Source organism: Staurois parvus, unplaced genomic scaffold, assembly GCF_062004578.1.
Source record: "Staurois parvus isolate SC_StPar_1 unplaced genomic scaffold, SC_StPar_1.0 ptg000163l, whole genome shotgun sequence".
NCBI classification, from domain to species: domain Eukaryota; kingdom Metazoa; phylum Chordata; class Amphibia; order Anura; family Ranidae; genus Staurois; species Staurois parvus.
Genome location: NW_028317959.1, coordinates 942,777 through 967,452, shown reverse-complemented (window position 1 = coordinate 967,452; position 24,676 = coordinate 942,777). Strand labels below are relative to the sequence as shown.

The 24,676-nt window shown below is 41.1% G+C and overlaps 1 protein-coding gene across 1 annotated transcript in view; it reads right to left on the bottom strand.

Moving 5' to 3' along the window:
• Positions 1–13,885, bottom strand: part of LOC149462984 (uncharacterized) — a 32,968-nt gene extending 19,083 nt beyond the window's left edge. The window contains exons 1-2 of the mRNA XM_089676046.1: positions 13,788–13,885; positions 4,314–4,439 (exon numbers count right to left, since the gene is read on the bottom strand). Of these exons, the coding sequence (XP_089532172.1) occupies positions 4,314–4,439; positions 13,788–13,842 (181 nt within the window). The 5' untranslated portion in view covers positions 13,843–13,885. The remainder of the gene's footprint in view (positions 1–4,313; positions 4,440–13,787) is intronic.
• Between the last annotated feature and the right edge of the window lie 10,791 nt (positions 13,886–24,676).

Here is a 24,676-nt window from a genome sequence, read left to right as displayed (position 1 = left end):
CAGAACAGTGTTTATTAGAGCAATGTCCAGACTGGTGGTCAGACCTCTGGAGAGCCGGGCTGCTGTGTTGTGTGTGACAGCAGTGGTCCAACTCTCCTAGTGCTGCCAACACAGGGCATTTTAACCCTAGTAGCATTACTTAACTGACAAAAAGGGTAAAAATAAGGTACATTTATTACTGTATATTCACCCTGACTGCATTACACTGAGGCCTAGTTCACATGAATGGCCATAAAAATAGGTGGTTGACCTGCATTTTTATCATTCCTGACCATCCACTTAAAATGTGCACTGGCGGTTGGAGGGGGTTGTATAAATTGCTACAATGCTTTACTTTACAGAGCAGCAGGAATTATGCAGCATGTCACATTTGGTAGGCAGTACAACCGCCAAGAAGGACCCATGCAAGTGAATGTGGCTGAACTGCAACTGCGAGCCATGCTCTTGGCTTGTAGTTTCAGTGCTGCATTTAATTAAAAAAAAATTCCCTTTGGCTGAGAAAAAATGGCATTGGGGATGCAACAGTACTGCCTCCTGAATGCCTGGTATCTACTGCTCTAATGCCCTTTAAAATATGAAGATTGCATTAAGAAGGGGGGGGGTAGAGAGTTCCGCCCATGTGAACAAGGCCTAATGCAATAAGAGGGACCAATTGGGATATAAATTACACTGATACACATAATAGCTCTCTTTATTTTCTGTAAAGACTTGACGCCTGCCATTTATATTTTTATACTTTGCATTTTGAGAAAAGATCAGCATTAATTTGAACAGTTCCAACTTTCTGAGACAGGCACTTTTTTTAACTCTACCTTACCAGACAATATTCTACTTTATTCAAGTAGACCTAAAGCACTGTCTATCATAAACAATAGCCATGCTTTTGTAAAAATATTGTTTTTTTTTTTTTTTTGTCTTTTTGGTTACAATGCTGATCTGCATCAACCTCCTTCAGACACTTCCTGTGAACATGCACCTGTATAAAGTGAAACTTCACTCTCTCAATCAACATTGACTATTTTGAATCCTTAAGCTTTTAGCATTAGTGAATAGATAGGAAAGTATACTATATCATATTTACTTTTAGTTTGTTTTTGATTTTTTTTACATTTTTTTTAGTTTCTTCCTGGTTTCAATGTCTAGGTAAATGATGTCATATATCCCAGGAGTCTTCGGGAAGGGTGGAAGGGTTTTCTCAGCTGACTACACTCTCCTGTTTGTATGTCTGAGCTAAAAGCAGATGGACTCCAGAAAGTAATTGCTACATGTATCATCTAATTGGAGGTAATTGCGAGCGCACAGGAGATAAGCAGCCAGCATAAAAAAGGCAAACCTCTGCACCTCTAAAAGACAGTATATATAATAATATGCAGCGCTAAATAAAAAATAAAATACAAAAAGATAGTAATGCAAACTGGGCGCTGCTGAGGCGCATATATAGTGAAGTGGTAACTGCATCTTATGGTGATGCTTCAATATAGCAAAAGCAACAATATGAGTGACAATTGTGAATAGTTCATACAGTAAGTAACATAGGTCCAGATGATATAGTGATGTGTGGTCCGTGCTGGTGACTTCAAATGACGGGAAACCAGTGGTACTATGCACTTACCAGAAGCGCATAATGAGTGCGCAAAAAAGAGATACATCCATTACAGGGTCCTCTAGGTCTGGTCTAGAGCTGCGGGGTCATCAAGCTCAATGTGGACACATGGGATGATACTGCTCACACAGGGGGGTCACACTCTGCTCACATACCCATCATAAACAGCTCCAAGGTCACAGCAAACACGGTACTCCAGATACAGAAATGGCACCACCTTGTAAAGCTTGTAATAACAAAGCCAAAGAACAAATAGGTGCCAATAGTGTAGTATGTTTATTAAGTAGGTATAAAATACAGGTATAGGAAAAGAACTCACATGTGATACTTCAAAGTAGAACAAATATGAAGTTAAATCCGGTTAGTAGGTTCTGGCCATTTTTAGGCCTAATAGACAAATAATGCTCCAAAAAGGTAGAGGAAGCTGGGCACTGCCATATGGAAAGTTGGCCAATGGAAAAAAATGTACCCTACAGCGGTGGAAGGATCTTTTCATGCAGCTTTAGACCAGGTTCACATATATGTAGCTGTGCGGGATGCGATTTGCATGGACGCGAGAGCCCTATCATTTGAATAAACTCCAGTGCCCAGGGACACACGAGGAAGAAGTCCCTGACAGGGGTGGACCGACAACTCATGGGGCCCCCGGGCAATAGGGGATCATGGGGCCCCTGTGTCCTTGCCCAAACTCAAAAAAGCCTATCAAAAAGGTACCCGGGGCATCTCATGTGGCCCTCTACTGACCCCGGGCCCTTGGGCAGTGCCTGAGTTTCCAAATGGTCAGTCTGCCCCTGGTCCTTGAACTTCTTTGAAAATCGCAGCCCGCACGGGAACTGAGGTTTCCAGTACGGTTGCGATTTCCAGTGTGGTTGTGTGCCATTAGAATTAATGGCACCCACCCATGGGTCCCGCATTTCTATATGTGGGTGGTGCCGCTGCAGGTATTTGTGCAGTGGCACCACCCGCACAGATGTGAACCAAGCCTTAAAGACAACATTAATAAATCCTCAAATACTACTTTAGTTCTCACAATTGTAAACCCCCTAAGGCAAGAGCAATTTTCAATTAACATTTCTGTTCATTGGTTTAGGAATAACTTTTTCATTACTTAAGATAACAAAATCATATATCATTATTTTCAAACAAACAAGGATTTATTTCTGTGATATAATCAATCATGCAAAAATGATTTTATTTTTTTAAGCTGCCCATGAACTGAAGATGTGACAAAACTAATACAAAAACTTTTTCTCTACTTTGATTAGTGTTATTTGTAAAAAAGTAGTACTGTAGATACAAAGTATACATTGTTTCTATTATTTGTCCAATGTAAAATGACTCTAAAATTATGATTCTGGTAAAAATATTGCAAAAATATTCACAAATGAATCCTTACTCAATTTTGCACTTTTTTTTTAATATGACACTAAAAAAACAAACAAAAACTAAATGTAAAAAATAAAAAAAAATATTACTTACAAAAATAGAAATAATGGCAAGCAGGAGAGTAAGCCTTAATGTACACTGGCAGCTCCTAAACTTGAGTTTAGACGTTTTTGGCATTTTTTTGCCAAAGCTCCACAAAAGCCTATGGGGTTTTATTTGTTATAGCCGGAGAGTGCAAAATCAGGCTAGTTTTTGCATGAAAATCAAGCAGCTTCTAACTTCAGCTTGTTCAATTAGGCTTTGGCAATAAAACCCAGAAGCTGATTGATTTCTATGCAGAAGTGAGCCGCATTTTGTCCATGTACACATAGGCTTTTAGCAGGGTTTAGGAGTTGCCGCAAGGTTAAACCTCCTTCTCCTGAATGCGGAATAATTGCATTTAAGATAGGAACATTTTGACTGCCAGCACCGAGAAAATGCAAAATCTAACAAAAAAGTGGAAAAACTCATGTTAACAAGATTACAGCAGGCTGCCAAAATCTTTGAAATACTGACATACCTGGCAGCTGAACTCATTAGGAGGGGTACTTGCAGAGGCATCCCTATGGTTGGTGTCACCCGGTGTGGTAACACTTGGTGACACCCCCCTCTGACGATCCCTACAGAATGGATCGGATCTGCGGATTGGGCATAATGGATCGGACTCCGATCCATTATGCTCAATCTGCAGATCCGATCCATCCTGCGGGGATCATCGGCTTTCTTTACAACTTACCTTTTCTTGGAGCGGGTCCGGGACAACTGTGCATGTCCCGGTTTCAGGCACGATCAATCGATGATAGCAGTAGTTCTCTCATCGACTGATCATGCCTGAAACTGGGACATGTGCAGTTTCTTCAGGTGGACATATCTACATGGGAGACACATCTTGCCAATATACCGGTGTCACCCAGCAGGATCATCCGCATGCAACCTATACGGGGTGACACCGGACCCGCTCCAAGAAAAGGTAAGTTGTAAAGAAAGCCAACGATCCCCACAGGATGGATCATATCCATCCTGCGGGGATCGTAGGCTTGCTTTACAACTTACCTTTTTGTGGAGCGTGTCCGGTGTCACCACGTGCGGTCAGTGTCACCCGGTGCAGACCGCACCCCCTGCACCTGCCTCGGGATGCCACTGGGTACTTGCCTTTAGAGCTATTTGTGTCCAGGGACCTATGTCCTGAACACAGGAATTATGCTGCTGGTGCACAATATGATCAATGTTTGTAGGCTGAAAAAATTGGGTAAAGTATGAAAGAAAATGTATATTTAAAACTCACCAAGGCTTACAAAGTCTTCGATGATTGTTATGCAGTCGCTACCTTCAGGGCATTGCTCTTCTTTATGTACACAGGTCTCAGAATTGACAGCATTACAAGTAAAGCAAATGTTCTTATCAGCTAGAACTGCATCAAATATATAGAAGGTTGAAATATTGTTAAGAATACTGAATATTGTTAAGAATATTGCTAACAAATGAAAGTAAATAAACAAAATACAGGCATTCAAGAAGTGGAAGTGCCGCCTCCTGAATGCCTGTCAGCCACTACTATACCACTATCTGAAAAGCCATTCAGTGTAGATCACTTTTCAGATTGCGGTAAGCTTAACACATGCATCAATGGAGCCTCAGGCAATAGAACTATACTTTTGTGCCTATCTTAAGCTTGGAACTGGGTTAAAGTTGATTTTTTTTTCGCAGTTATTAGGCTATTTCGAGGTCTGTAATTGCTCACAGGAATAACTTGAAGTAAATTGTGTTGCTTTATATGTAAGTCCTTCCTGAGCGAGGTGCTGAGGAGGAATATAGGTGGTGAGAATTAATGGCAACAACAAAAAAGGTTTATGTTGTTTGAATAACCTTGTCACAAGCTTGTTAATTAACAACATATGAATCATTATTATTATACAGGATTTATATAGCGCCAACAGTTTGACCAGTGCTTTACAATATAAGGGAGACAGTACAATTACAATACATTTCAGTACAGAAGGAATGTGAGGGCCCTGTTCGTGTAGCTTACAATCTAAAGGAAGGGGGAGGTGATACAAAAGGTGATAGCTGCGGGGATGATCTGGCGCAGGTGATTTAAGTACAGTTCTTTTGTGGAGGTGGGGTAGGCTTCCCTGAAGAAGTGTGTTTTCAAAGATCGCCTAAAGGCAGACAGGGTGGGGGCTGACCGGGCATGCTGTGGTAGGGAGTTCCAGAGGATGGGAGAGGCTCTGGAGAAGTCCTGGAGGTGAGCGTGGGAGGAGGTGATGAGGGAGCTAGAGAGGAAGATATCATGGGAGGAGCGGAGTGGGCGATTTGGGCGGTATCTGTGGATGAGGTTAGCGATGTAGCTAGGGGCAGTGTGTGGATGGCTTTGTAAGCTGTGGTTAGTATTTTGAATTTTATACGTTGGGTTAGTGGAAGCCAGTGAAGGGATTGGCAGAGAGGGGCAGCAGTCGCTGATCGGTTGGTAAGGTGTATGAGTCTAGCAACAGCATTCATAATAGACTGAAGGGGGGATAGCCTGTGTAACGGTAGACCAGTGAGGAGGGAGTTGCAGTAATCGTGGCGGGATATAACCAAGGTGTGGAGAAGTTGTTTTGTGGTGTCATTGGTCAGAAAGGGGCAGATTTTGGAAATGTTCCGGAGGTTGAGGCGGCAGGAATTAGCCAGTGAGTGGATTGGGGCCCAAAGGAGAGGTCAGAGTCTAGGATTACGCCTAGCACCCTGGCATGAGGGGAAGGACCAATGGTTGTGCTGTTGATCATAATGGTAAAGTCATGAGTGGGGGATCGGGGAGTAGGAAATATTACAAGCTCAGTTTTTAAAGATTGAGCTTGATGTAGTGATGTGACATCCATGCTGATATGTCGCTTAGTAGATTTGTGATACGTGAGGAGATTGAGGGGGTGAGCTGGGGAGCAGAGCATACTGTAGATCTGGGTGTCATCAGCATAGAGGTGGTATTGGAAGCCATGGGAGGTTATCAGTTGGCCCAAGGAGGAGGTCTAGAGAGAGAAAAGGAGGGGCCCAAGAACAGAACCTTGGGGTACCCCAACAGAAAGGGGAAGAGGAGCGGAGGAGGAGGAGTTGTATGTGACACTGAAAGTGCGCTTCACGGTTGTGAACAAGGAAATCGAGAAGCTTGGAGGCAAACAGGAGCAGGGAGATGGGTCTTATGTTATTCAAACAGGTGGGGTCCAGCAAGGTTTGTTTGAGAATGGGGGTAACCAGTGCATGTTTGAGTGGGGAAAGGTGTCCATAGAGAGTGAGAGGTTGAAGATGTGGGTTAGAGATTTTACGATAGAGCAGGAAGGAGGCTGCAACAGTCGTGAGGGGACAGGATTGTCAAGGTCCTACCTTTCCTCAGGGCTTGTGCTGTTCCATGTGCTCGCATCCATCTTAGGTGTCTGCAAAGCATTGTGGAATCCTTTATGCTTTCAGGCCTCTGTGGCTCCTCCTCCAGGAGGTGGTGGCTTATCTCATTTAAGCCTGCTGTCTGCAGCTGCTCATTGCATTCGTGTCCTGTCTGTTGCATTGCAACAAGCTCCTGTTAGTTTCTCATTGCTCTCCTGGATACCGACTCGGTTTTGGCAAGACTCCTTCCTGGCTTCTGACCCCGGCTCTGGCGATCATCCTTCCTGGCTTCTGACCCCGGCTCTGGCGATCATCCTTCCTGGCTTCTGACCCTGGCTCTGGCGACCATTCGTCCTGGCTACTGTCCTACCCAGTCATCCGCTGTTGCTGTTGGACTTGCATAGACTCTCTCTTGTTTTTGTACAATAAACCTACCTTTAATTGTACCTCCTTGTGTGCCTGGCTCCTCGCCCCCTGACAAGGATCCAGGGGACAGGTGGTGAAGTGGGCCTTGGAAAGGAGTTCGGTAACTTCCTTGGTGGTAACAGGGTTGAAGGAGGAGAGTGTTGAGTTTGGTGTTGGGCCTGGTAATTGTGTTGATCTTCTTGAAGTGACTGGCGAACTCCTGTGCAGTAAGTAAGTTGGTGGGTGGAGGCAGTGGGGGATGGAGTAAGAAATTAAGGGTAGAGAAGAGTTGACGAGGATCGGATGAGAGGGTTTTGATGAGAGTGTTATAGTAGGTTTGCTTAGCAGCGTGGAGGCTGGAGTTGTATTTAAGAAGAGCGGATTTGTAGAGGGTAAAGTCTTTCAGGGATTTAGTTTTACACCATGCTCACTCAAGAGTGTGGCTGCGTCTCTTGAGACTTCTGGTGTCATCTGTTTGCCTGGGTTGTGACAGGCGAGGCCTGGTTCTGCGTGTAGAAAGAGGAGCAAGAGCGTCCAGAGAAGATGATAGCTAGTTGTTGTAGGCAGATGTGGCCAGCTCTGGGCAGGACAGGGGTGCAATTTCATCATAGAGGCGCTCAGTAGCGGAGTGAAGAAGATCAGGGCTGAGGTGATGGAGGTTTCTACAGGTAACAGTTTGCTGGTTGGAGGCATGGGAGGTAGGAGGCAGGGAGATTGTGAAGCTGATAAAGTTGTGATCAGAGTGAGGAAAAGGGATGTTAAAGAGATTACAAGGAGTGCATAGGTGGGTGAATACAAGGTCAAGGGTGTTCCCATTGGAGTGGGTGGTGGATTGTGACCATTGCGTTAGGTTAAAAGAGGAAGTTAGGTTGAGTAGTTGAGAGGTGGCAGGGGTGTGAGCATTGACTGGGATGTTAAAGTCACTGAGGATGATGGCAGGCACCTCAGAGGAGAGAAAGTACAGTAGCCATGCTGAAAAGTCATCAAGAAAGTGTGAAACTGGGCCCGGGGGCCGGTAGATGACTGCGATCCTCAGACAAACAGGAGGAAAGAGATGAATACAGTGCACTTCGAAAGAGCGGAGAGACAGAAACCGGGAGGCAGGAAGAACCTGGAACGTGCTTTGTGGGGAAAGAAGTCCGCCCCCTTTTCGTCCACTGGGTCTGGGTGAGTGAGTCCAGAGGAGGCCGCAATGGGAGAGTGCAGCTGAGGAGACAGAGTCAGAATCCTGGAGCCAGGTTTCAGTAATAGCAAGAAGGTTGAGGGAGTGGGAGAGGAAGAGGTCATTGATAGTAGAGAGTTTGTTAGAGGCTGAGCGGGCATTCCAGAGGGCACATAGGAGGGAGGGGTTGGCACGTGGAAGCAGGGCAATTGAGATGAGAGAGTTAGAGTTGTGGCTGCGGCCAGAAAGGGGAGGCAGCTGCTTATGTGGGTTGGAGTTTGATGGTGGAGGGCCAGGGTTTGGGGCAATGTCTCCAGAAGTTAGTAGTGGTAGTAGGAGGATGAGGGAGGTGAGGTGGGAGCGAGATTTATATGAGGGCAAGTGCCACAGTGCTTTTGAAGCGTTGACATTATGTGGACCAAGAGAGAGCAGGAGATAAGTGCAGTGATATTGAGAGGGCAGGAGTGAGGGTGATATGTGCAGGTTGTGTGGTGGGGAGGAGGGGTAAACAAGAGAGTTTGAGAAGAGAGGGCATTATAGCAACAAAAAGGGTTAGCAAAGCATGCTGGAGAGAGGAGAGATAACAAAGGAAGGCTGACAAAAAGAGGCAAGAGAATGAAGAGCACATGCAATCTACTTGAGGTGGAGCACTAATGTTTGTACTTGCCTTAGTCAAAGTGTCGTGTTTAAAGTGCCATGTACTTAGCGCCGTAATGCGTACTTTGCGCAAGGAGTGCCAGCCTGTCCCCTCGCCAGCCGTCCCCTGTACTCAATTTATACTTGGATGGACAGGAGGGGAGGTTAGGCAATCATTCAATTAGGAGCTAATAAATGACACATGGGGGATGTGTTCTGCCCTTAACAAGGTGTTTGATCTCAGCACTATGAGGCTAAGGTCACTTCATACAGGCAAGTATACACAATAGTTACAAAGAAAACAGAAAAAAATCTAACAATGCAGATAATTTCAGGCATGCAAAGTAGCTTAACGATTGAGAGAGTAGTGGAAGCAGTGGTTGTCAGTTGCAGGAAGAGCAGGAAGTTTCAGAGGGCAATGGAAGCATTGGTTACCAGGGGCAACAGGAGGTAGTTGTCAGTTGCAGGAAGAACAGGAAGTTTCAGAGGGCAATGGAAGCAGTGGTTACCAGGGGCAACAGGAGGCAGTTGTCAGTTGCAGGAAGAGCAGGAAGTTTCAGAGGGCAATGGAAGCATTGGTTACCAGGGGCAACAGGAGGTAGTTGTCAGTTGCAGGAAGAACAGGAAGTTTCAGAGGACAATGGAAGCAGTGGTTACCAGGGGCAACAGGAGGCAGTTGTCAGTTGCAGGAAGAGCAGGAAGTTTCAGAGGGCAATGGAAGCAGTGGTTACCTGGAGAGCAGAGGAGAAATGATGAATGGATGTTGAGATGTTCCCTTATTGCCGTGTTTAAAGTGCCATGTACTTCGCGCCGTAATGTGTACTTTGTGCAAGGAGTACCAGGAGTGATAGTTTGGAAATATAATATTGTTTAGCCACTTGCTGCCCCTCCACAGTACATTTACTGTGGCAGGGCGACACATTCAGGCTCAGTCACTTGCAGCGCTATAAAAAGTATAAAGTAACATATACAGTAATATGTGATGGACTACTAGTGCTTAGTAATGATTTATAGGTGTCCACATAGTATAATGCAATAGTCCCAATAAACTGTGCAGGACGTGATGAACTCCGTGCTGTGAAGTGTTTAATACTATGCACTCACCAGAAAGCGCATAATATGCGCATTTGAGTTGTCAGACCACTCCTGGTCCCAGAAAAGTTGAACCTGTATGGATCATCTGGCAAGCTGTCACTCTGTCACTCCTTGGCCAGCAGGGGGATTCCCGACATCCAGAAACCCTTATAGGGCTAATCCAGGTTCCTTAACCAGGGCACTCATATGACTACAAGAAGGTTACGGGACAGACTGCGTGAGCACCTTGTCCCTGCGATCCCCCGATGTCCTCAGGTTGATGTCTTCCCACTGTGTCCTCTGGCCGATGCTGGCATTCGTTTTCGGGGTTCCCTTCCCTGCCGGGGAAGGGAACCCCGAAAACGAATGCCAGCATCGGCATTCGGGAAAGGGTTTAAAAAATAGTTTAAAAATGTAAAAATATATTCAAAAAATTAAATAAAAATGTATTTATTTTTATATACTGTCACCAGTCAGTATCCCTGATCACCATCACTCCAGTCGTATGATGGTACTATACTGCACTGGTGATGGTATGTGAAAAAAAAAGAAAAAAAAAACAATTTTATTTAATTTCTTTATCTTCCAAAATATTGTGACAAAAAATACAACTTCAGAAAACTTTCCATACATCTTACTAAATACCTTGGACTGTCTACTTTTCAAATAGGGGTCCTTTGGGGGATATTTGTGCTGGCTTGGAATTTTTGGGCCTCAAGAAGTGAGATAGGTTATCAGTACATCAGGATTGATCAATTTTCAAATATCTATACCATAGTTTGTAAATGCTATAATTTTTACATAAACCAATAAATACCTGTTGGGATGTTTTTGTTTACCAAAAACAGAAGCAGAATACATTTTGGCCTGAATTAATGACAATATTTATTGAATATGTTTCATAACAAAAAGTAGAAAATACCTTTTTTTTATTTCTGTCTTTTTTCATTTATATAATAAAAAATAAAAAAATCCGGTGGTGATCAATTACCACCAAAAGAAATCTCAATTCATGTGAAAAAAATTATATACATTTCATTTTCGTACAGTGCTCTATGATTGTGCAATCGCCAGTTAAATGAGTGCAGTGCTGAATAGAATTAATGGCCTGGTCATGAAGGGGGTAAAACCTTTCAGAGCTCAGCTAAAAACAAACTGTATTTATCCCAAAAAGTTGGGTTGTGGGCCATTAGGCTGATCCAGTGAAACTGAATCTTCTGAGTCACTATCTTGAAACCCTAAGTAGGAGTTCTGATTTCACTTGCTACATTCTAGTTGTGGGTCAAAAATATAAAAATATTTGAGCTCAAGTGATTTTTTGTGTAAATATATACAGTATATATATATATATATATATGCACTATATTGCCAAAAGTATTGGGACACCCCTCTAAATCATTGGATTCAGGTGTTCCAATCACCTCCATGGTCACAGGTATATACAATTAAGCCCCTAGGCATGCAGACTGTTTCTACAAACATGTGAAAGAATAAGTCGCTCTCTGGAGCTCAGTGTATTCCAGCGTGGTACCATGATAGGATGACACCTGTGCAGTAAGTCCATCCGTAAAATTTCCTTGCTACTAAATATTCCATGGTCAACTGTTAGTGATATTATAACAAAGTGCAAGCAACTGGTAACAGCAGCAACTAAGTGGTAGGCCACATAAAATGACAGAGTGGGGTCAGCGCATGCTGAAGGGCACAATGTGCAGAAGTCACCAACTGTCTCTTTGGAATTGGTTTCCATGGCCGTACAGCTGCATCCAAGCCTTACATTATCAAGTGCAATGCAAAGCGTCAGATGCCGTGGTGTAAAGCTCGCCGCCACTGGACTTTAGAGCAGTGGAGGCGTGATCTCTGGAGTGACCAAACATGCTTCTCTGTCTGGCAATACGATGGATGTGTCTGGGTTTGGCAGGTGGCCAGGAGAACAGTACTTGCTTGACTGCATTGTGCAAAGTGTAAAGTTTGGTGGAGGGGGGATTGTGGTGTGGGGTCATTTTTCTGGGTTTGGGTTGGCCCCTTATTTCCAGTAAAGGGCATTCTTAACCACTTCCATACAGGGCACTTTTACCCCCCCCCCCCCCTTCCTGCCTAGGCCATTTTTCAGGTTTCAGCGCTCTCACACTTTGAATGACAATTGCACGGTCATACAACACTGTACCCAAACTAAAATTTTATAATTTTCTTCACACAACTAGAGCTTTCTTTTGGTGGTCACCGCTGGGGTTTTTATTTTTTGCTAAATTAACAAAAAAAGACCCAAAATTTTGAAAAAAAAACATGTTTTTCTTTGTTTCTGTTATAAAAGTTTGCAAATAAATAATTGTTCTTCCTAAATGTAGGCCAAAATGTATTCTGCTACATGTCTTTGGTGAAAATAACCCAAATTAGGATGTATTATTTAGTCTGTAGGAAAGTTATAGAGTTCACAAACTATGGCATAGATCTGAATATTGATCAATCCTGAAGTACTGACAGGCAATCTAATTTCTTGAGGTTCAAGAATGTCAGAACAGTACAGATACCCCCCAAATGACCCCTTTTTGCAAAGTAGACAGTCCGACGTACTTCATGAGAGGCATGGCGAGTTTTTTGAAGTTGTATTTTTTTTGTCATAATTTTTCGGAAAATTAAAAAATTTAAAAAATTATTTTCATTATTTTTTTTATACATACTGTCACCAGTGCAGTACAGCATCATCCTAAAAAATTAATTTTTTTTATTATTTTAAATTTTTTTTACTTTTTTTTCTTTTTTTTAAGATTTTTGTTTCATATTTCACAATGACCAAAGTAGTACAATGTTACCATAGTAACATTGTACTACTTTGGGGAAGTGATCAGTATTTTTGTTTTTTTTTACAGTTTGCTTATAGCAAAGAATAACTTTGCTATAAGCAAGCATTTACCTGAATGACATCGATTCATTCAGGGTTTTTTTTTTCCGTGCTTAGCTGTGATTTGGCCCCAGCTAATCACATGACACAGCTGGGCTGTGATTGGCCCAGCTTGTGCATGTGATCGCTGTGACCATTCACAGCTAGACACACTTATATACAATGGATGGCATGAATGAAGCCATCCATTGTATACAACTGTCATGTGACCTGCTGTGATTGGTCACAGCAGGTCACATGGTACCGGTAACGGGGCCGGTACTCAGATCTGTCATCGGCCATGTCCGAGGTACATGGCCGGTGACAGATTGCACGGCTCTGCGGGCATTCAAACTGGCGTCCACCCGGACAAGGGGTTTTGCAGGCCGCCATCTGGCTATAGGCCGGCTGGGAACCTGTTAAGGTGTCAGCATACCAAGACATTTTGGACAATTTCATCCTCCCAACTTTCTGGGAACAGTTTAGAGATGTCCTCTTCCTGTTCCAACATGACTGCACACCAGTGCACAAAGCAAGGTCCATAAAGACATGGATGAGCGAGTTTGGGGTGGAGGAACTTGACTGGCCTGACCTCAACCCAAGAGAACACCTTTGGGATGAATTAGAGTGGAGACTGCAAGCCAGGCCTTCTCTGACACCAGTGCCTGACCTCACAAATGTCCTCCTAGAAGAATGGTCAAACATTCCCATAGACATACTCCTAAACTATGTGGACAGCTTTCCCAGAAGAGTTGAAGCTGTAATAGCTGCAAAGGGTGGGCCAACTCAATATTGAACCCTACGGCCAATATAGTGTATATATATATATATATATATATATATATATATACACAGTGCCTTGAAAATGTATTCATACCCCTTGAGATTAAATCACACACAGGTGGACTCTATTTACTAATTAGGTGACTTCTGAAGGCAGTTGGTTCCACTATATTTTAGTTAGGGTTACCAGAGTTAAAGAGATTGAATACAAATGCATGCCACTTTCTTTAGATATTTAGTTGTAAAAAAATTTGAAAACCATTTATCATTTTCCTTCCACTTCACAATTATGTGCCACTTTGTGTTGGTCTATCAAATAAAATCCCAATAAAATACATTTACGTTTTTGGTTGTAAAATGACAAAATGTGGAAAATTTCAAGGGGTATGAATACTTTTTCAAGGCACTGTATATGCTAGATATATAAGTACTAAAAATACATGCTTTTAAAAGAGAATACTTACCTACTGGCAGCATGAATAATGAAAGAAAGAAGATGCTGAAAATAACAGACTTCATATTTCGTTGGTTTTCAGTTTTCTCAGTGGTGTTGCTCTGTGGATGCTTCTCAGATTGTTGAAGTCCCCCCTTACCTTCTGGTATTTATACATTGCTGTATGGCTTTGGGATATAGTCACAGCACAGTAAACAATTTTCATACACAATACTCTGTGCACGTACAAACATTTGCCATTAGCCAGTTTCCTGTACAATACCTCAATGCAAAGTTTATACTGACAATAAATGTGTACCTAGTTCAACAGTGATACTTCCAGATTTAGCAAGCAAAATATTTAGTTGAAAAACAATTGCCCTAGATTTATTTGATAACCCCTAAAGCTGTAAGGTGTTTTTTTCTATATGGACAAGTAGTCACGTAGCCTGTGTAGAAAATACAATCAGAATCCAAAACATATTCTAGTGCCACAAATGGTGTCCCATCATACAGTGAAGCATTTATTATTTATTTGAAGGATTATTTATCATTCTATAGACCAAGAGAAATTCATTTAAATGATGCACAAACACATGAGTTCATTCCCTTCCATAGATTAAAAGCTCAGGTAATATTTAAAGCAGTGCGTTGGTCATACTATACCAGGTTCCTCATGCAGCCTTTTAGAGTGTGGCTTTACAATATTGGCTTTAACAACAACAATCAAGCAGAAAGAAGAACTACATATTCAAAAATGCTTATTAAACCCCCAGGGATTTATGCTTCTTGCACTTGATCCTTCTCTGATCTGCGGCCCCTTTGGTGGGCTAGTGTGGTCAACAGTTCCCCCACCACCACCACTAGTGTCTGTCCATACTAATAAGAGGATGAATAACCATATGGAAGAAAAATATATTTGAAATATAGTTTAAAAATTATCTTCCTAAAAATATTGACATATATTTGAAATGCTACAATTTTGGCCATATTCAATACATATATATATATATATATATATATATATATATACACACACACACATATACATACACACACATACACACACACACTGTATGTTGAAATGCATTTTTATGACAAGATATGAGAAATATTTTTAAAAATACATTTCAAATATACTGTGTGTCTTTAAAAATACAAATCTACATTTTTGGAATGCATTTGCAAATATATGTTCAAATGACTTTTGTATATGTTAAAAAAATCTGAAGAATATATTTAATAAATAGTTTTTAAAATACATTTCAAATATATTTTTCTTCCATGTGGGTAATTAATGCAAGCTGATTTACAATGATTGTCTCTGGCAGCAGGGGCACACTGGAGACGAGTGCCATCATTCAGCACAGCAGGGAGGAAGGTCCGCTTCATTTATTTCACAAGCACTAGTAAAAGATCATTCAGCACTGTTGAGGCTTTGTGATCTATCTGCTGGTGTTGTGTATGCTAACAAGCAGCTGGCAGATAGATCACACAGCCTCGACAGCACTGCCTGTTCAATCACAAAAGTAAAAGGTCATTCAGTGCTGCCAAGCTGTGTGAAGGACCATGAAAGTGCTTATATGCACAGCATGACCAGGAGCCTTGGCTTTTTACTGCAGAGTGCATGTCCAGAGTAGTCCCGCAAGTGGTGAGTGTGCTGAAGCTGCTGAAGAGCTTCAAGAAAGGACCAGCACTTGCCGACAAGTCACAAAGCCCTGCAGTGCTGAAGGATCTTTACTTTTGAACTGCCCGCCCTAATGGGGCTGTGTGATCTATCTGCTGACAGATGCACTCACAATATCCTGTAACCACTTGTAGTGCCACTCAAGGTGCTCTGCTGGTAAAACGATCTGATGTCTCACAGCAATGTAAGGGTGCAGGTGGTCTTTTGCTTGACCCGGAAAGCAGTGAAGCATAAGGAGATGAGAGACACTGACACCACTAACTCAACAGGTGGGGAGGAACATGAACGACTTCAGCCTTGAGCTACTCCTACGCCAATCCCCTGATGCATTAGTCATAGACTAGGCCATGGTGAGTGGGAAAAAATAATTTGGGGCGTGGCTTAGGAGTAGTTCAAGGCTGAGGCCGTTCACATTTCTCCCCACCTGTTGAGCTTGTGGTGTGTGGTGACTCTCATCCCCTCATGCTGGCAGATCTACACACAACCTCGCCAGTCTACTCATTTTAAAAAGTAAAATATCATTCAGTGCTGTTGTCCAGGCTGTGTGATCTATCTGCAGTTCATTGTTAATATATACAGCACCAGCAGATAGATTACTCAGCCTGACAGTGCTTGCTTTGCAAATGATGTCAGCACTGGCAGAGTAAGCTGGCACACTGCACTAAATCTATTTTTACAGAGAGAATTGGAGGTAGTGATAATGCTGGCTGTGCCTTCCCACACACAAATTGTCTCAGAGAGGGAAATGGAGAAGCAGCACAATGAGCCAGTCAGGCATGTTGCATTACAAGTGGAAAACGGATAGAAGAAGAGAGCAGAGTGACAAGATTAGCTCAACAGGAAAGGTACAGAGTGATGTGTCCCTTATGCTTTCTCGAACTAAGTAGAACTGTTCCATCCTTGGATGCCCCCACCCTCACCCCCACTGGTGTAATCTTCGAATGCAGTGGAGGTTAATACAACTCAGGAGCTGTCACAGGCTCTTATCAAGAGTGCCCTACTATGCCTGCCCTTTCTGCCCAGCTACCTCATTTATAGAAGCCATTACTACAGCTTCTTAGTTACATAGTTAGTCCGGCTGAAAAAAGACAAAAGTCCATCCAGTTCAACCATTAAAACAAAAAAAACAAAAAAAACGCAAAAAACAAGTTATAATCTAATAAGCACAGATAATCCAGGGGAAGGCAAGAAAAGCAGCAAAGCATGATCTGATTTGTTCCTGCAGGGGAAAAAATTCCTTCTTGATCCCTTGAGAGTCAATCGAAAATTCCCTGAATCCACTTTACCTATAAATGTTAGTATCCAGTTATATTCTGTGTATCCAAGAAAGAATCCAGGCCTTTTTTAAAGCAATCTACTGAGCTGGCCAGAACCAACTCTTGAGGGAGTTTATTCCACATTTTCACAGCTCTTACTGTGAAGAAACCTTTCCGTGTTTGGAGATTACATTTCTTTTCCTCCAGACATAAAGAGTGCCCCCTTGTCCTCTGTGATGACCTCAGGGTGAATAACTCTACACCGAGTTCACTATATGAACCACTGATGTATTTATACATGGAGATCATATCCCTCCTTAATCTATTCCATTAATGAAACTCACTCTAGAAATGGAGGGAGCAGATCTATCAATGATACACCCATACTCCATTCAGAGATCATGTTTCATTCATAGGAGCTGTAGGAATGGCTTTTACAAATGGAATATCTGGGTGGGGAGGGTGGGCAAAGGTGGGCACTCTTGATGTGTTCTTGTAACAGCCCTTAAATTCTATTAACCCCTGCTACACTGGAAGAATAATGCAATGGGGGGTGGGGGGCATTGGAGAACAGAAGATTTCTAAAAGACAGAAGCACAAGGGACACTACACTTAAGGTAAGTATTGTCTCTTGTCCTTAATTAGTTGTTTTGGTTTTTTTTTTAAACTTAGGCTTTAATAATGTATTTACATTTATTTAAAATACACACAAAAAATGATAAAACACAAATACAAAGAACACTATATGAAATAAACTAAGCTAGCCTAAACACAAAGTTATGGGAATTTTTTTCAAGCAAATTCTGCCCTCTTATGAGGGAAATTGTGTTTCCACGTAAGCTAAAATTTGTCAGTGGTGAAATTGGTAATTTTACAACAAAATCAGTTTTTACTAAATCAGTCTGCTCATCCTCAATGACATCCCTTTATAAATATATATTTATAATTCTGATTTTATAAAATGTATGATATCCAAGATTATATATGTTATTTCAACTGTGCAAATGATTTTTGGATAAAGCCACCGTTTAAGATCTTGAATTCAATTTATATGGAAAAGGTAATATGCAGCATATTTAAAAAAAATTCACGTTTTATGCTCTTACCAATCTGCATACATAAGGGCAGTATTACTATTTTAGCATTTAGTTTATTTTTCATTAATTATTTCTTATTAGGACATTTACAAATCTAGTATTACTGACTACTTACTAACATGTATCTTATGTTCACACACAGACTTGTTACTTAATTGTTTCTATTACAAGCAATATTTTTGGATCATTGATTTTTTTTTTTAGCTCTTTTTGAGGATGCCTAGAAAACTGCATGTTATGCTAGCATCTTATCATTTACCAATTCCCAACATGTTGTATCCCTGATTAAGGGGTATCTCATAAATGTGTTGGCTTTTGACTTAATCTGGCCATGCATGGATCTCTTTTTTTTTATTCAACCAGCGCGAAGAAAAACAACTGACCTCATTTCCCCATGAACACATTTGATGTGGTCCCTGCTGAACCAGATGAATTTCAATCCATGTATGGCCAGCTTCACTAGTTTTAATCCACGAAAAAATTGCCTGATTTCTATAACTGAAGTTCCTGCTGGTATCTTTTGAAGTGCTCTTCATATTCAGTTTTTCCAATAAGATTTATTAGGGTGTTTCAGAATAGGCACCTACCGTATTCAAAACATCTTTATCCATTCCAAAATACTGTCCAATTAGTATTATGGATTATAATGAATAGGTTTTTGAGAAGGCAAGGTGACCGGGGAGGTTGTTTAAAATATTAAAACGTGTATTCATGGATGGCAGTGATAGCATCTTCTGATGAGTGGATTAAATGTTTGGTAGAACACAAAGTGATGTATGTTCTTGGTGCATAGCCATATTATTTTTCTCTGGCTAGCAAACTATGTTCCAAGGATGGTTTGCGCACTCCCAAGGTATCCTACCATCACCACATTCTGTGTTTCCCAAGAAAATGTTGTTATCACCTTTCAGAAGAAGCAAAAAACTCTAATTTCTTTGCATGATTTTTTCTTTGGTATACTGTTTTATCTGTAGATTATAGTGATATTTCCATCTTTCATTCACTGTCACAAATTGTTACAGAAATATTTCTGGGTTTGATTTAAACAGTGAAACATGTCCTTTCATATGTCCTGTCTCTTCAACTTTTGCTCAGGTGTCAAGAATTTTGGGACACATCTGTTATTACCAACTTTTATGCTATTATGTAAAGGGACCTTGTCCCCTAGCATTGTCACAATGTCTTAATGGAGCTTTTTTTTCATCCTTAGCTCAGCCAGTCACCTTTTTGGATTGTTCTTTTTTTTTCATCTTCTCTGTCAACACACATATAATCATAGCACCAAGATTGGAATTTCACAGAATATAATATGATACTTTTTGTTGTACCTGAACCAGTAACGAATTTCATTAAGATACTAAGCACTGTAGCTATTCTATTAGCTGCCAGTATTAAAAACAGGTATATTGAATTATTGTAGATTGGACTGTACACACATGTATTGCATGGAAATCAATGGATTAGTTTTGTAATGGATAGCATTTATATTGGATATACAGTTATGAAATATGTGGCAGTTATGGAAGCTTGTCATTACCTTCCAACCTCAATATTCTGTCACCAGTAATGTTAATCATTTCCCAGTTTAGACCAACAAAGTACCGAACTAGAATGTTAAATGTTTTTCATCTGGCACAGTCTTGGTTTTTATCGATTCACACAATATTTTTTTAGAGACTTTCTGCTCATAAAGTAGAAATAATGTCAACTAAGAATGGCAGATAGCTGTGATTGAAAGCTTTAAGAATTGCCACAAGTTTGCCAAGGATATGACCAACATTATAGTGGCCACACACAAAACTATTTTAATTCAATTGCTACCACTTTTGACCATTTCTAGTCTCTCTTCCTTACTTCCTGTTGGCAGTTAAAAGTCAACACAACTACAAGAAAATTAAACATTAGCACTTGTTAGCATAGGGAGTCAACTCCCTGGGCTATTTATGCCACAAGACATTGCATACCCATAAAAACATATTTAGCACACAAGACTGCACAGCAAAATTTCCAACAGCATTCTAAGAAATCAACCCAGTGGGCTATTTGTGCATTCAGATCCTGTAGTCTTACAACAAATGAAATGTGTAAATCTCCGCACTTAGGTATATGAGAGAAGAAGCTCCTAGCACCAAGGATTGTAATAAAAAAACCAAGTATACTCTATAACAAAAAGCACAGCACTGAAATACACTAAAATAAATAAATTATATGTAATATATTGTGATTACAAGAAAGAAATATTGTGAAACAGCATAATTTTTCAATAAATTTGCCAAAAAATTCAAAATGTAAAGTCCAACACCAAATGTCCGTGAACCAAATTATAATAAATGATAAATTAGGAAATGAAGACCTTCACAAGTAATCTTCCACTGAAGGGGAGAAGCAGCCACCAAACACCATAGTGCATGCATACAATGTACCTTGCCAGCTAGTCTGACCACCTTTTCAGGAATGGTCACATGCACTGTTTATAAATCCAACACTGGGATGATGCTGGACTTTATTTACATCTTTCCGTCCATTCAATCCATAAAAGTATTCGTAAAATCATAGGGAAAAAGGAGACTCTCATAGTGTAGTAAACAAAAGTAGTTCAAATTTAATAAAAGTAAAGTACTCACATATCAATAAAATTCACAGGCAATGCTGTATATATCAACGTGTCCGAGCATCCAAATGTGGTAAGCAATAACCTATTTCTGTGTTCAAAACAGACTGATTGCGGGATTGCATCACTTCATCCGGCCCCACCCGATGCATTTCGTCACCACAGACGCCATCAGGGGGGTGGCCAGAAGATGACATCATGCACACCGCTTAAATGATAACCGAAATAGAAAGGTCAAGTGCGCATGCGTGCCAAAAGGGACACGTAGCAACGTCCTATGTCATAAAAGATCTATAACCACGCAAGAACATAAACAGCGCAACTATCAATTAAATTAAACACTGCCATCTGTTGGAAAAAATACAAATCAAAAATAAAAACATAAAAAATTGCATAGAACCGAAATAGTCCTACAACCCAGAGGAGGCTGATGCTCAAACTTACAAAAACACAGTAAAGAGTAAAATTATAGTTAAAATTGGAATTCAACTATTATTTATGAAACAGTTACCATCCCAATTCACGTTGAGGCTGTAATGTCTATAGGTTCTCAGGTTGTATATCCACCATGTTTCTAACTTTGATATCTCCCTTTAACTAAACTTCCCCTCTTTTCAGCATGGCTACTGTACTTTCTCTCCCTTGAGGTGCCTGCCATCATCTTCGGTGACTTTAACATCCTAATTAGAGATGAGCGAATTATTCAAAAATTCGATTCGGCTGATTCGCCGAATTTGCTGAAGAAATTCGATTCGATGCGAATTTATTCGCTGCGAATTTAACTTATTAAAAGGCTTTCTAGGCTTCAGAGAGCCTTTATATTAGTGCAGAACACTGTACCTTTAATTTAAATGCCCTTGGAGTCTGCTGGGGAAGAGAAATAATACTGTCAGTCAGTAGGACATGCAGATGAGTGTCGTCGATCTTAGAATCACCGCACACTTCACTCATTTGGGCAGTCATGGGGCACGACGAAGAAGAAGAAGAAGAAGAAGAAGAATGAAAAGAAGAAGAATGAAAAGAAGAATGAAAAGAAGAATGAAAAGAAGAAGAAGAAGAATGAAAAGAAGAAGAAGAAGAATGAAAAGAAGAATGAAAAGAAGAAGAAGAAGAATGAAAAGAAGAATGAAAAGAAGAATGAAAAGAAGAAGAAGAAGAATGAAAAGAAGAATGAAAAGAAGAAGAAGAAGAATGAAAAGAAGAATGAAAAGAAGAAGAAGAAGAATGAAAAGAAGAAGAAGAAGAATGAAAAGAAGAATGAAAAGAAGAAGAAGAAGAATGAAAAGAAGAAGAATGAAAAGAAGAATGAAAAGAAGAAGAAGAAGAATGAAAAGAAGAAGAAGAATGAAAAGAAGAATGAGAAGAAGAATGAAAAGAAGAATGAAAAGAAGAATGAGAAGAATGAAAAGAAGAATGAAAAGAAGAAGAAGAAGAATGAAAAGAAGAAGAATGAAAAGAAGAAGAAGAAGAATGAAAAGAAGAAGAAGAAGAATGAAAAGAAGAATGAAAAGAAGAAGAAGAATGAAAAGAAGAAGAATGAAAAGAAGAAGAAGAATGAAAAGAAGAAGAAGAAGAATGAAAAGAAGAAGAAGAATGAAAAGAAGAAGAAGAAGAATGAAAAGAAGAAGTAGGATGAAAATGAGAAGAATTCCATTCCAGCAAAAAGTGTCCCTGCAGAGAGCTCCGCTATTTCTGACAGTTCTCTGACAGTTCCTTCACATTTACAGCGGTTGAAACATTGTATCTATTTGTTTCCGAATAAAAACATCTGTATCCTAAATGGAAACAAATAGATACAATGTTTCAACCGCTGTAAATGTGAAGGAACTGTCAGAGAACTGTCAGAAATAGCGGAGCTCTCTGCAGGGACACTTTTTGCCGGCTGATCGGGGAAAATTCGATTCGTGCATCCGAAGTTTGCTAATATTCGGATTCGACGCGAATCGAATTTTTCCTAATATTCGAAACGAATTCCACTTCGCCAAGTTCGATTCGCTCATCTCTAATCCTAATCAATGTTCACACCCCTGCCACCTCTCAACTACTCAACCTAACTTCCTCTTTTAACCTAACACAATGGTCACAATCCACCACCCACTCCAATGGCAACACCCTTGACCTTGTATTCACCCACCTATGCACTCCCTGTAACCTCTCTAACACCCATTTTCCTCTCTCTGATCACAACTTTATCAGCTTCACACTCTCCCTGCCTCCTACCTCCCATGCCTCCAACCAGCAAACCGTTACTTTTAGAAACCTCCATCACCTCAGCCCTGACCTTCTCCACTCCGCTACTGAGCGCCTCTATGATGAAATTACACCCCTGTCCTGCCCAGAGATGGCCACATCTGCCTTTAACAACAATTTATCATCCTCCCTGGACGCTCTTGCTCCTCTTTCTACATGCAGAACCAGGCCTCGGTTGTCACAACCCTGGTAAACAGATGACACCAGAAGTCTCGAGAGACACAGCCACAGAAGGAGGAGCCTGAACATGGCGGCGAGTGAGAGTGCAGAGTAAGCACTCTCTGACAGCCAGCCTCCTACCCTGTTGTCAGTGCCCTCACAAAGCCATCAAGGATGCCCGCTAGAAACCTACCAGTGAGGGAGGGGTCTCGGAGGAGGAGTAGTAGCCCGAGCGGGGTGAAGAGGAGGTGAAGCTTCCGGGGGTTGAGACAGCAGCGAGACGGCAGTGGTCCCTGGATGGAGTGCCGGGTTGCCTGGAGTCAGAGGGACGCAGTGACGGCCACGTGACCAGCCGCAAAGGAACACTGAGAGGAGGAGAAGCCGGCCGGCATCTCACAGGGAGAGAGAGACGCCGGTCAAATCCCTGTGAGTATGGGTGTGCGGGACACAGAAGGAGACCCTGAGTGAGGAATCCCCTCAAAGAGTGGACACAGCACAGGGAAGCAAAGTCCCTGAAGGAAAAGCCTGAATCTGCCTCACAGAAGAGAGGAGACGAGGGAAAGGTGAGTGAGAGCGACTGGGCTTGATGTACCCTGATGTTGTTCAAAGCAGAAAGTGAATTAAAGGGGGAGATTCCCAGGGGGTCTGAAGAAGGAGAAGATAAAGTGTGGGGTCACAGGTCCCAGAAGAGATAAAATTTTTGCAAAAGGGGGAATTAAAAAGGCTAACATGTTGCATTACACATGATAAATGCGGCAAAGCAGTGTATTCCTGTTCATTGGCGATCAGATTATATTCCCACCATGCGAGAGTGGATTCTTAGGATCAATAGGATCGCGGAAATGGAGGAGCTGATCTCAGTGGCAAAAGAACACCCCGAGCGATTCAGGAAGACATGGGCATGTTGGACTCACTTCCAATCTACTGATACTTATCATGGCTTAATGAAGGAATGAGCGAGAAAGATTTGGAGACATGGAAAGCCTCTAGAACTTTCACCTCAGGAATAATTCCATTACTGGACTTTAACTGGATTATACCCCTAATTAAAGATAGAATCTGTTACAGCCAGGCCAATGCTAATTGATGTGATTGGTTTGGTTATGCCTATTTAATTCTAAACCTCATCCTCCCCCCCCCCCCCCTCGTTTTTTTTTTTTTCCCCATCCTCCCTATCTATTTGTCCTCCATGTTCCACCCCACCTCATTCTGATACTACATCTCATATTCTTCCTCCATTCCCACACGCGTCTCTTTCTTTTCTTTTCTTTCTCTCTTTTGCAACCCTTTTCCTCATATTCAAACTAGCTATATTTTTCATAAGGTACGGAACACTCATAGATGTACAAATGTAACAATAATCTATAAAACTAACCCACGTTTTTCGGATATGGAAACATAAGACATATATGCCTTGAGATAATACTTTTGTCTTGCACTTCATGGTCTTGTTACTTGAGCTCTCTCTACATAGAGACTAATGTATACCACATTTATCTAAAATTACATACTGTTATTAATATTACTACGGTTATATTTTTTGCATATGCCTTACTGTGGGACTTAGTTTCATGTTGATCTACAATTTATTCTAATGTCCTATTCCCGTTTGCGATACGGGAGAACGTGTATGAAGATGTGCACGGACTGCGATCTGTATCTGTCTATGATCTGTTTTGTCTTTCTTACTTCAATAAAACTTTTTTGGTAAAAAAAAAAAGGCTAACATGACAATAAAATAATTAAACTCTTCCCAGCACTTGGATGAGGGATTTAAGTTGTACTGACGGCATGAAAAATAAAACTGTTAAAGGAAGCGGGCCCAAGGGTTCCCAAACAGGTACGATTAAAAAATATACC